This window comes from Amphiura filiformis, chromosome 6, assembly GCF_039555335.1.
Source record: "Amphiura filiformis chromosome 6, Afil_fr2py, whole genome shotgun sequence".
Lineage (NCBI taxonomy): Eukaryota > Metazoa > Echinodermata > Ophiuroidea > Amphilepidida > Amphiuridae > Amphiura > Amphiura filiformis.
Genome location: NC_092633.1, coordinates 21323713 through 21337466, shown reverse-complemented (window position 1 = coordinate 21337466; position 13754 = coordinate 21323713). Strand labels below are relative to the sequence as shown.

The 13754-nt window shown below is 35.6% G+C and overlaps 1 protein-coding gene across 1 annotated transcript; it reads left to right on the top strand.

The window, feature by feature from the left end:
* Nucleotides 1-13309, top strand: LOC140154407 (zonadhesin-like). The gene is made up of 8 exons (XM_072176975.1): nt 1-145; nt 4081-4412; nt 4635-4790; nt 8077-8215; nt 9008-9187; nt 10051-10247; nt 10923-11085; nt 13251-13309. Exons 2-8 carry the CDS (start codon nt 4167-4169, stop codon nt 13307-13309), a joined length of 1140 nt encoding a protein of 379 aa, XP_072033076.1. The 5' UTR covers nt 1-145; nt 4081-4166.
* The last annotated feature ends 445 nt before the right edge of the window (nt 13310-13754 follow it).

The window sequence follows — 13754 nt, the reverse complement described above, 5'->3', positions numbered from 1 at the left end:
ACATCATGCTACTGTTCTGAAGGAGAATTGAACTGTACCACTGGCGACTCATGTAGTCAGTTTGCTATATGTGGAGTGCAGAATGGAGTTCGAGATTGCTACTGTATTGATGGTTTTGAGGGAGATGGACGACAGTGTGCAAGAGGTAACATAAATCTTGCTTCTGTTAGAATATTCATAGTTGATGTAGCAGAGATTTGTGTTATGTTGATAGTAACACAGAAGAAAAATTTAATCAATTTGTGTTTTTGTAAATGCGAAAATTTAAACCGTGGTGTATACATGTTTTAGAGCTGTTATCTATGTCATTGCAGCTGATACGGTAGTAGCTTGGCTATGCTGCTGGTGAGCCTTTGTGCACTCTCACTGTATATTTCTCTCTGTATATCATCATGATCAGATGTGTGTTGTTATTTCTATCACCTTTTCTGATTTTGAAACAAGGCCATAGTGACACACACATATTTGTACTTTTCAAGCTCCAATAAACTAGAGGGGGGCATTGGGCGGCAAAGTGAATTTCAGGGGATGGGGGCAAAATCAACCAATTTTGCACAAAATTGCTGCAAAAAGTGTGTTTTTTGGGGTTTTGCCTCAAAATTGGGAGGGCAAACAGGGGGGGGGGGGCAAGAAAAATATTTGAAGGAAATGCCCCCCTTGCACCGCCACTGCCTGTAGAGCCCTTAGTGTTTGAAATTTTAGATTAGGATGGGCAATTTTTTTCTTAACAATGGCCAAACGTCAATATCTAAAACACTTATGAATGGACATCCAGAGAATCTTTTACATCGTATGCATACCTGGATTTACTCCAACAGCAGATGTTTATGCTATTAGTCTGGTGCCCAAACCAAAAACCCAAAAGTAGCGTCCGCACAATGTTTTTTTCTTGTTTCTATATCACCAAGAATTACTGATTCAGAAACTGACTGATGCCACCTCAGCACCCTTGGGCATTTTGAGATATCCAAGATGGCCGCCAAAATGGCTGCCATCACATTTAAATAGCCATATATCAGCTATATAAACAGGTATGGTGATGATTTTAGGGTCTTTGAATGGGTTTTAGAGGTCAACGAATTCATATTAGTCCTTATCTAAACCACAGAAGTCTTTATTCACGATGAAATCCAATATGGCTGCCAAAATGACCGTCGCCACATATAAATAGCCATATATCAGCTGTATAAACAGGTATGGTGAGGATTTTAGTGTCTTGAAATGGGTTTTAGGGGTCAACTAATTCATATTTGGCCTTATCAAAGCCACATAAGTTTTTATTCACGCCGAAATCCAATATGGCCGCCAAAATGACCGCTGCCATATATAAATAGCTATATATCAGCTATCTAAGCAGGTATGGTTATGATGTTAGTGTCTTGAAATGGGTTATAGGGGTCAAACAATTCATATTTGGCCAATATCGTAACCACTGAAGTCTTCATTCACATTGAAATCCAATATGGCCGCCAAAATGGCCACCATCACATAAAAATGGCTTATATGAACAGCTATGGTGATGATGTTAGTGTCATTAAATAGGATATTTGAATTGTTACATCTGAGTGCTGAATGTGCTTTGCTATAGCAGTGATATAAAGAGCTTTGATTACATTGAAGGGGATTATGCGGTCACTTATTCATCAGGTACAACTACATTATCTGGTAATGTCACAGGTGTCAGAGGCTTGTTTTCCTCTTTCAGCCACCCCAACTGACATGTATCCAGATCAGGTGGATGATCGGGGGGGGAAAGAAAATGCTCGCTTCCATGCAAATGAGCTCGTTTTACATTTTCAACAAATGCCTCAGTTGTTTGTGGCAAGTTATTCAACTTTGGTGTGGTTATGACAGTCACTTTTCGTTTGCAACTTTTGACAACTAAATGCTGTACCGAACCTCTGACTTTGCCAGTTGGCTACAACAAATTTGGTAGCCTCTGCAATTGTGTCATCCACTGCTTGCTCTATATCACCCAACTTATCTAGCTGTGGTCCTTTAGAAACACTAGCTTTGATAACAATTGTCTTACCAATTCTTCAAAGATATGCCATAGTGTCACAACCAGAGAGGGCATGAGGAGCCAGAAGTCGTGGTACAATATATTCATGCTTCTTTGCGGTTGCAGAAATATTTATTATTGTATGCTTGGAAATACCTTCCCATCCATAGAAAGGTTACAGGTAAGATTGCTATGATCATGTAGCTATATGTGAGCAACAGGAACGCATTCATGTCATCACATATCTTCATAACCCATTGGCTGGCAATGAAGACAACTTGCTGGTACATAATAACATCAGCTTCACATGGTTTATTTTGATATCAGTCCGCTGGATCACAATACCCACATTGACTTCTTGTGGGACAGAATAAGATCTTGCACAACAAGTCGATCCAGAAGACTGATTATATGAAAACGAACCATGCGAACCTAATGTTACTATGACCCAACAGGTTGTCTTTATTGCCAACCAAGGGATTGAGAATATCAAAGTCATGAGTGCTAGTGATGACACATGTTGCCTACATATTACTACCTGTAACCTTTCTATGGAAGGCATATTACTATCTGTAACCTTTCTATGGAAGGTACAAACATTAAAGTATTGTACCAAACGCAAAGAAGCATGTAGATATTGTACCACAACTTCTGGTTGCTCATATCCTCCCTGGCTGTGACATTGTGGCATATCGTTGGGAAAATGGAAAGGCAACTGTTATCAAAGTGCTTCTAAAAGGCCATTGTTAGAAGTTGGGTGATATGGAGCAAGCCGTGATGACATAATTGCAGAGGCTGCCACCTGATGCAGCATACGATGCAAGCAGTCAACTGGAACAACGTTAGCATCTAGAGCCAGTTTTAAACCAGGATCCACCTGATCCATGTCAGTTGGGTTGGCTGAAAGATGAACCAAACAAGTGACATTGCCCAATATTGTGCAACCAACACCTTCAAAAAATATTCAGGATGACATGCGGTGGTTGTCAGATGGAAACTGTCATGAGCAAAGTGATCATGTGGATTATGATGACGAATCTGATGAATAAGTGACTACATCTTCCCATTAAACATAATCAAAGCTGTTTATATCATTGTTATACCTCTTAAGCACACTCAGATGTAGCCATTCATGTAAGATGGTGGCCTCCTTGGATTTCAATGTGAATAAAGACTTCAATGTTTTAAATAAGGACACATATGTGCCAAATATGAACTCATTGACCCTATGACCTATTTAAACGCATTAACATCAGCACCGTACCTGCTTAGATAGCTGATTATAGCTATTCATATGTAGTGGTGACGGTCATTGTGGCAGCCATATTGGATTTCAATGTGAATGAAGAATTCAGTGGTTTATATAAGGACATATATGAATGCATTGACCCCTAAAACCTATTCAAAGATGCCAAAATCATCACCATACCTGCTTATATAGCCGATATATTTATATGTGACGATAGCCATATTGGCGGCCATCTTGTATATCTCGAAATGCCCAAGGGTGCTGAGGTGGCATCAGTCAGTTTCTGAATCACTAGGTCTTGACGACATAGAAAGAACAAAAAACATCATTTCCATACCTGTTTAGATAGCTGATACATAGCTATTTATTATGTGGTGGCGGCCATTTTGGCGGCCATATTGGATTTCAATGTGAAAGAAGTTTTCAGTGGTTTATATAAGGACGGATATGAATTCGTTGACCCCTAAAACCTATTCAAAGATGCCAAAATCATCACCATACCTGCTTATATAGCTGATATATGGCTATTTATATGTGACGATAGCCATATTGGCGGCCATCTTGGATATCTCGAAATGCCCAAGGGTGCTGAGGTGGCATCAGTCAGTTTCTGAATCAGTAGGTCTTGACGACATAGAAACAACAAAAAAACATTGTGCGGACGCTACTTTTGGGTTAAGACGATATTTTGGGTTTCGGCACCAGACTATATCAGCAATGTGCTACTGCTAATTGGGTTAAGGATAAGGGTCAATTTTGTCTGTAGTTTCATTCTTGGAATAAATATATATCAGTATTAATCCCATTATGTTTTTCTTTAAATCATCAGCTCCTGGTAAATGTTTAATCTGGGGAGACCCACATTATCTGACTTATGATCAATTGCAATATGACTTCCAAGGGGAATGCACCTACATGTTATCAACAAACTGCCACCCACCAACAAACTATCATGAAGACTGCTTCAATGTCACTGCTCAGCATGTCAGGCGGAAACCTGAGGATAAAGTGACTTACACTAAGGAACTGATGCTGGAATATCAGGGAACAGAGTTCTTGCTGGGTCAGGGTGGAGAGCTGAGGATTAATGGCATTGTGGTCTCACCAATTGCTGCAGTCCTACCAAGTGGGGTGAATATTTTGTTCAATGGCAAAGATCTGGTAAGTTTATTTCCTTCATTAGAAATTTAACCAAAGTAAATTGATGTTAATTTTATTTCAAAATGAAATCAGTTTTAGATGGTAAAAAGGTAAGAATCTGTATGTTTGAATTGATTTAAAGATATATTCAGTCTTCTGGTAAAAAAAAGTAAGAATTCATTTGTGTTTATGTGAAACAATATTAAAAAAACCTATGGTATAATTTTTCTTAATTGTGTTCAGGTATTATGGACTGACAATGGGCTAGAGATTCGCTGGGATGGCATTAATCGTGCTGAAATTACTGTTTCACCAGACTTCCATGGCCAATTATCAGGGTTGTGTGGTAATTACGATATCACACGTAGCAATGACTGGATCATGCCTAATGGAACGCAGGTACTTAATCATGAAGACAAACTCAAAGAAACAAAAAGCAGATTTTAATTGATACTCAAAAGTTTGTATGTTTTAAGCCCAAGGCTCTGCTGGTATTTGGTCTTTGATGTTTAAGTCAAAATCTACTGTAATGAGACATAAATTATATTGATACAATATTGATATGTCACATCATTTTTGTGTGATTTTTCAATCACTTTTGTCACAACTGACATTACCTTTTACAAATGTCTTGTGCACTCATCTATTGTCCATATGCCTTCTTTGAGGCAGTAAAGTAAAATCAAATGGCAGTAAAGTAAAATCAAACAAGAATCTGTTATGCTGTTATGATACCTTTTATCAATTGGTCTGCTGTTTTAGCTTAGACCAGTTGCTGTATTTTTGCGATGGGTTTTGGCATACTTATTTCCTCACAGCGTTGCAGAATAAAAATAAAATAATCGTGCTGTCTATGTAATCAGGAAACTACAGAGGCGATAGTGTACATTTAAATTTGTCATTACTACTTCATGTTGATATTCAAACAGTGCTATAAAGTTGTCTTACCAAGGCATGTGTTTGTATTAAAAGAAATAATTGTTTTACAACTTGGATGAACTAGAATTACTTTTATGCAAATCAGAAAATTGCAACAGATATTTTCATTTCTTCAAGATTTAATGGTATTGCCAGATTGTATGCGTACAGTTGGGCTACATTAATAGCCTCATTATAGTTTTATTGATACTGGCAAACTACTTGTTAATGATACTTTAAGCACACATCCTGGGCACACATCAATTAATTTATGTCAACATGTCCATTTCACAAGGCTGTGTTTATATAACTGAATTCATTTATACAAACACAACCTTGACTAAATTAAAGATACTTAAGGGATCTGGAATGGGTGTTTCGATAGTATTTTTTGTGGGACATGAGAGCACATCAGACATATGGAATTGCATTCCTAATATGAAGAATGTCTTTCTGATATCAAATAATTTTCATTTTTGAAAATCACGATGTAATACAAATTTTATGACAAATTATTAAAATTTGATATTTTTCATATTTTTGATAATATAACAGTCCTCAAGTAAATTTTATAAATCTAATGACATATTCTTAAAGTGTATGTAGCTGGGAAGAAAAAGCCGGTCAATTGAAAATGTTTGACCTTTCATATTGAAAATATGGACTTTTTCCCAAAATGACCTAATTTTTTGTGTTTTGGGAAAAAGATCCATATCTTTATCTGAAAGGTCAAAATTTTCAATTGATTATCAGCTTTTTCATCCGCCTACATACACTTTAAGTAAAAAATCATCATTTGCGAATTTCAAAAATGAAAATTATTTTATATCAAAAGGACATTCTTCATTATTCAGAATGCAATTCAACATGTCTGATGTGCTCTAATGTCTCACAATAAATACTGTCCAAACGTTCATACTCCATCCCTTAAATGGGGAAACTTAGGCAGGCGATAAAGAGAAAATATATTTACTTTAGCACTTATAAATCGTGTCAATTGAGACTAAAATGTCTGTTAAGTGAGGGCTGTTATTTGAACAGTTATGGGATTAGTTAATAATATTATTTTGATAGATTTCAGGTGGTGGTCGCAGTGCATTCTTTTAATTCAGTAAATTTCCACCGTCAACCGTGTAATTGAATGGGATTATTTTGAAATTTTAAAAGCGCTTGAAATATCACAAACAAATAGGCCTATGTTAATAAATAATATAAATACAAGCTAAAACCGTTGGGGTTCGATAATGAACCCTACAAAATTAACCGAGTATATTGGAAAATGCCATACGGCCGGGCAAATTGTTATACGTTTATGGACATTAATAAATAGATGTAGGCCTATAGAGGATGTTACGCTTATGAACATGATTTTCAACATTGTTAACAATATTGCTAGTATGTCAACAAATGAAAGTTCTGTGATTTGTTGAAATTCTTCAATACTAAATTATTTTGAATGTCATCAAATTGTAAATCTTGAGTCACATTTTCGATGTATTAACAACTAGCTATGTAGCAAAGACGTTAACTTCATGTACAAAACATTAACGCTCTTATTTTGTAAACATTGTATACCCATAGCTACATTAATCAACAATAAATGTTCTGTAATTGTTCATTATCCTTCATTTCTATTAGACTTTCAGTGTATTGGCAAGTAGATGTATATATATATATACCGGTATATGTAAAAATTCAAAGAACAGACCGTCCAGAATAGGTAGTCGTTACTCTGAGTTTCATGCCTAAAAGGCAATGCGTCAGGCGGCGTGTCGTCTGGCGATTGCCTTTAGGCATGAAACTCAAGTAACTACTACCTATTCTGGACGATCTGTTCTTTGAATTTTATCGCCTCCCTTTGGGATTGAGCACTTTATTCAAAAGTAAAATGTTGTTATATATATATGTATGTATAACAGATGTTATTCGTTTATAACACTTTATTTCATAAACATAGGATACCCAAAGCTACTTATTATGCTAACAATGAACGTTCATTGACTGTTAGGCTAAGTAAATGTTACAGGATAATATGTAGGCCTATTCAAATTCTGCCTCAAGGTTCCTGCTTAAATTGTGTTCAAGAATCAACTAAGATTTATTTGGCCCACCTTTTGCCAGTAAATAGGCTGTCATGAATTATCCAGTGTATTTTTATTATACGTGCCGGTCTTATCACTTGGTACACAATAGCTCACCAATCTGAAAGCCTGTTTTAATCACAATGGTCAGAATTAAATAGCCAAAATGATTAGACAAATAGGCTACACTGTCCATAAACTGAGTACAGTCTCATTGCAAGATCATAGGCTAAGTACCGTAGTCCTTGTCATTTGAGGTACGTAAAAAACATACTCATTATGATTGATGCGAATTATAGAAACAGTTCAAACAATAAAATAACTACACCTTTATCTTGACACTTCCTCATTTGTTCGCCCTGTTCCTTTTTAAAGGAATTTTTATTACAACTTGCCTGCCAGCACATCAACTTGCCATGTAATCAATCAAGTGTTTCATAGATCACTAATGGCAATGGTCAAACACCAAAGGGTCAGTAATTTCACTCACTATTTTTCGCCAATTTTCTGAAAATGTGATGAAAATTGCTCATTGAAATGGGCACCATCAGTAATAATTTGATTGAAGTTTTACAACTGGACACACGGACAAGTGCCTGTGGTGTTACAGCTTGCCCAAGGCATTGCCAACAGACAGGTGCTAAATGTTAAAACCCAATACTAATGATCAATATTCTTAATTTTAGGCTACTAATCCAGAGATGTTTGGGGACAGCTGGATTGTAGACGAAACAGGTTGCAAGACAGAAGAAGCTAACCCATGTCAGGATTTTGCTGATGTACCCTTTGCAGAAGATCTTTGTTACATCATAAAAGATCCTGAAGGTATGCGAGTTGCATGGGTTGTATAATTTTTGACAGGGTACAATTTCAAAGTATTCATTTCCAAAGGTGCTGGTCATGTATATTTTGGGCCAGCCTGTGCATAGCAGATGGAAAAGTAGAGTAGTTTACCTTTGCCTTGGGTTTTGTCCTAACAAGTAAATTTGACTATAAAAGACTATGACAGTGGCTTGCCAAGGGTGGGGAGGAGAATACCCCATCTGAAAACATGATTTTGGTTGAAATCAGGATGGAAAGAATGAAACTCAATTTTACATTAGTCCTTTCTGAATTGCGTTACTCCTCCAAGCAGGATAAACTTCTCTATAATGGCTGTGGTGGTTGCCCCATCATAATTTAAAATAGATAAAATTTAAAATTTGTGCCTCATATTTCAATTTTATGTTGCTTGAAGACTAAATTTTTTAATTTAGGCTTAAGTTAGTCTTAAATTTAGGCTTAAATTTAGGCCTTAATTTAGGCTTAAATTAAGTTTTAAGCTTTTAAGGTAAAAGCTTTTACCTTTTAAAATTACCTCTCACCTGAGCCTAAAGCTAACTCTTAACTCTTACCAGAAGCCAATCCAATAGTAAACATACTTACCATGTACCAGAAGATAATACTGAAACCCTAATTTTAGAAATAAGCAACATAAAATTCTGCATAGTATATGCTTACCAGAAGATAATACTGAAACCCTAATTTTAGAAATAAGCACCATACAATTATGCATAGTATACCTCTTAAGTTCTCACACCACAGAACAATCATGTCATGCTTTTTTTTTAATTATAGGTCCATTCCAAGAATGCAATAAGTATGTAGATCCGGAGCTGTACTATGATGCTTGTGTGTATGATGCATGTGCCACACTCCCAGATGAGGATGTTATTTGTGCAGACATTGCTGTCTATGCAGAGGCATGTCGTCAAGCTGGTCATCCACCAGACAGCTGGAGAAGTGATGACTTCTGTCGTAAGTATCCCATCTTTTTGCCTTACGTTCCTCATGGGTTTCTTCATTCATTATATATATATCTTTTTTAATTATTTGTATGTTATGGTTATGTGTCCTTATTAAGATTACCCCTCGAACACTGGCAGAATTATGTGTATTTAAAAATAAGGGTATCTTTAAAAGATCACAATGCAATTTATAAAACCAATGTTCCAGAAAACAGGTACACATTCCTAAAAAATGTTTGGAAATTCTCTTTGTGTCATACTGTACTTTTAATTGAACAAACCAAAAGTTTGATGATGTCCTATACATGAAAGCACTTTTTTTTAGGAGGAAAAAATTCCAACCAGAAAGATCAACTTTGGCCAATATCTTACCAATCATGATGAACAAGAAACCTGTTTCAAAAGTATTTGAAAAGGGAAATATTTGGTGAAATAAAGTTATTCTCAGTAAATGAAATTCTGAATGTGACTAGAAATTTTCTTGCATATGATCAATTATTTAAAGCTATTTCAGTCAACAATAAGGGCTGTGCATAATTATGTGTACTCCAAAGGGGTGAATTCTTAAAATGGTCTGCCAAAAATCACTTGGTCCCTAGTTTCAAAATGCCAAAACATCTTTGGCCCCCCCTTTTGACATGCAACAAATATTTGGCCCCTTTAGACATGCCAGATTTTTGGGACTCCATATTAAATTGTCCAATCATGTGCATAATATCAGTAAAGCAATAGAAACAAATAAGTTACATCTTTTGATCAAAAATGTTGATGCTTGGTCGATCCTTTTGATAAAGTACTCTTAACTGAGTTTTCTCCCAAACATTTATAGTAACATAAATACTGGATGTATTCTCTTCCATTCATCATTTACAGCATTACCATGTCCAGATCCAGCTTATTACAGTCCTTGTGCACCAGAATGTCCAGAGACATGTGCTGGGTATAGTGAAGGACCGCTATGTGACTCTTGCAGGGAAGGTTGTGTATGTCCAGCTGGCTTCGTGTGGGACGATTATGAGTGTGTGCCTAAGGAACACTGTGGCTGCTTGCATGAGGACCATTATTATTCCGTATGTGTATTTTAATATTTAAAAAAAACCTCATATTAGTCAAGCTCTATTTATATTTCAAGTTCTCTGTTTATTTTTTTTTAGTGAAATCAGCCAATAAACTAACAAGACTTGTCTGTGCCGTTGCAGATTGTATGTTGTAATAGCTAGGACTTGGAAAGGTGCAGCAAATTATCAATTTCAGTTCCAGTTATAAAAATATATGCTGAGGGTTATATTTTTGAAACCTTACCCAAAAAATTGAAGAAAGACTAAGTAAATTATTCCAAATAAGTTTTGCTGAAAGCATTGAAGATATAATAAGTCCATGTTTTGGATTAGATGCCATCTTTGAAGGAAGATTTAAAAAAAATTGGAAATACCTGTAATCAGCATTTTGGAGAATAGTGTTAAAACACAATATTCAAATTACCTAATTCTTGATCTTTTGAGCCTACTTGGTATTTACACCAATAACAGTCTTCGAATACGGCCATCACTAGGCTAAGTCAAGGGTAAGTCGCGATCATATTATTTTATGAAAAGTGTGCTTGATGCAGTGTGCATGCTCTAATGATTGAGAATTAAATATTTTGATTATAGTAGTTTGAATTGAGGAATCCTGTAACATGTTTTTGTTTGGTTAAAACATACTTTCTCAATAGTTGCTTTATTTTCCATTATTTATGTACTCAGATTGGTGATTCATGGATAACTGATTATTGTATGGAACGTTGTTCATGTCTGGCAAATATGACTGTGCAATGTGAGCCTAATATGTGTCATCCTGATGCCTATTGTGGCATTGCTAATGGCACGAGGACTTGCATTTGTAACCCTGGATATGACTGTTTGACGAGTAAGTGGTATTTTAGTACTTTTTTTCTTTATTATAATATAATTATGTGACCATCAACAAAAAATGTTTGCATTTTTGCTTTTTGAGATATTGAATAGGCAAATTGTTTGCAAAATAAGCTTAACAGTGATATATTGCATGTCCACAGTGTTTCAATTGCTTTTATAAAATGTTGGATGGTCACATATAGTAGAAATGGGGGGTAGCAATGAATAGATTTAGAAGTCCTTTGTTTTTTATTGTTTATTGAAAAGTGGTAGTAGGTGAAGGGGTAGTAGGTGAAGGGGTAGATCATTTACTTTTCTGCATTAGATTTTGGAGTAGTTCTCTCACCTAATCATTATGGAAACATTTTGAGCATAAGGATGATAGAGAGTAGCCCTGTTTCGTGAGGGAGGCCATCCAAATCAAGACAAAATTGCCAGAACTAAATCACGATTAAGGACTGGAATTGTAGTTAAATGAAGTAGTTAAATGTCCAAAGCTAACGTTAAATAGGGCGCCTTCACCTAAGGCCAATGAAAGTCAATTCCGAGTTTATCGTCCCTTTTTTTCCCAGGTTGGTGAGGTGACTTTTTCATTTTTCATTTTTCATTATTTCATCAGATTTCATTATTGACCTAAAGTGCGTGTTGATTTAAAGCCATACTCATACATGTTATTTATAAACATGTTTTTATATGGACAGGGACTAGAAAAGTTAGAAAAGAGCCTGGTTTTGGTTCCAAGTTATAAATTTATATGTTTTACAAACAAAAATATATGTTTCCAATTGCTAAAACTGGTGAAAACACTGATACTTTGAAAATAATGAATTATTTTGGTATTTTTGAAAATTTGACGCTGGTGTTTTGGTGTCCAAAAAGTGACGCTGGCGAGGGACGATAAACTTCGAATCGACTTTCATTACGCCTAATGTCTGCATTTTGATGGGTGGTGGGGGATGACTGTCGGGTCAAGCACCTTTTACAGGTAACCTGTAATTGATATTGAAGCATACATAAAATGACAGAGAGTTATGATTGTTGAATGGCATATTATGGCATAAGTTAAATTTTTCCAACCTTTGTACCAGTTTTACTATGAGGCCACCCAGTATTGCCATTTTGGCACAGTGAAAATGAGGTTTGGTGCAAAAAACTGCAACTGTCAATTAAATTTTAAAAAAATGTATATTTTTGCCAAAATTAAAAACAATTATACTTGATTTAGCACACACATTCTAGAGCCAGTGCATTTAAGCAAACATTACACTCTGAACAAACTATTTCCATGACTAGTTCAATGGAAATGAAAGATATTTAGTTGCATAAATAAGAAAGAAGCTTGATTTTTGCAGTCACAAATGATAATTCATTTTGCTAACTCTTTCAGCCCAATTACTTATGGCCATATGAAAATGTCAAAGATCTACAAGTTGCAGAAACAAGTACTTTGGAAAGTCAAAGTCATAAATTCATTTCATTGTAATGCACAGAGAATTTAGTGCCAAAGTGTTTTCAATTTAATGTGCTTTATAAAATGCATTTCCGGTCTCATTTTTTAACCGACTTGATAAGTTTGCGAAATCCCCTTTGGTGCCCCAACTGTTGTCACAGGGTCAGGAACAGTTCAAAGTTAAGAGTGAGAGTAAATAATAATTGTAAAAATTTTGCAGGTAATTTGGTGTTGTGCATGATTGCCTTTGCATAGAATATAACCAGTGGCATGCACAAATATTTCTTGTGTAATGAAATCATTTAACCATAAAAGTGCAGGAAGGCTAAAGAGTAAAGTAGTTGTCTGTGTCCAAAGAACTGGAAGGGTTGCTGTGGCAAAGGTGAATGGGTTTGGTTACGAAACAAGTTAAATTTGTGACCGTCCTTCAGAATTGCAAACTTCAAATTCCAGTGTTAGCTTTGGAGGTCATTCGCAAAAGGTTTTGACATGGAAGAAGCAGGTTATTAATTGAATATTTACCCCAAAGTGGAATACCGCTACATGGTAATTTTAGGTTCTCTATTGTCTGTCCTAACAAGAGGAAATTCACAATAAGTTATTATAATATTGAAGGCTCTGTAAACCAGGTATTTAAAAGTCACATGTTACAATCCAACCTGACTGCATATTTGTATAAATCAACCCATCATATATTTTTGTTATAAATTCCTTTCCTTGTGTTTCAGAGTTCTGGTTAAGCTTTAGGATTTTATTTGTTTCTAGGCTAAGGTTAGGATTAGGGTAAGGATTGTCCAATCAAATTGTAACTGAAGAAGTATTGAGGTGTCCTACAAAAAAAGGAATAGAAATAAATATGTAGTATAACCTTGCTATGGGAAGTTATATACTAAGTTACATGAGAAAATGATGACCATATGGCATGACATTTTCAAAATGGGGAAATCTGTAAAAAGTATTGAGGTGACTACCAAAAAGGAACAGAAATAAAACTTACTTGTAAATGCAATAGCTGCCATGTGTAGCTGCCATGTGTAGATGAGTACAATATACTGTGTGTAAATTGCCAAATGTTCACAGGGCAGCTATTGCACTTCTGGCACTGGGCAGTCGATTTATGCTATAAGTAGACGGGAAGATTTATACTAAGGTGCATGAGAAAATGGTGACCATGTGGCGTCACATTTTTTTCCCAAAATGGTGAACATTTATTTTGACTATTTAGGTTTAGG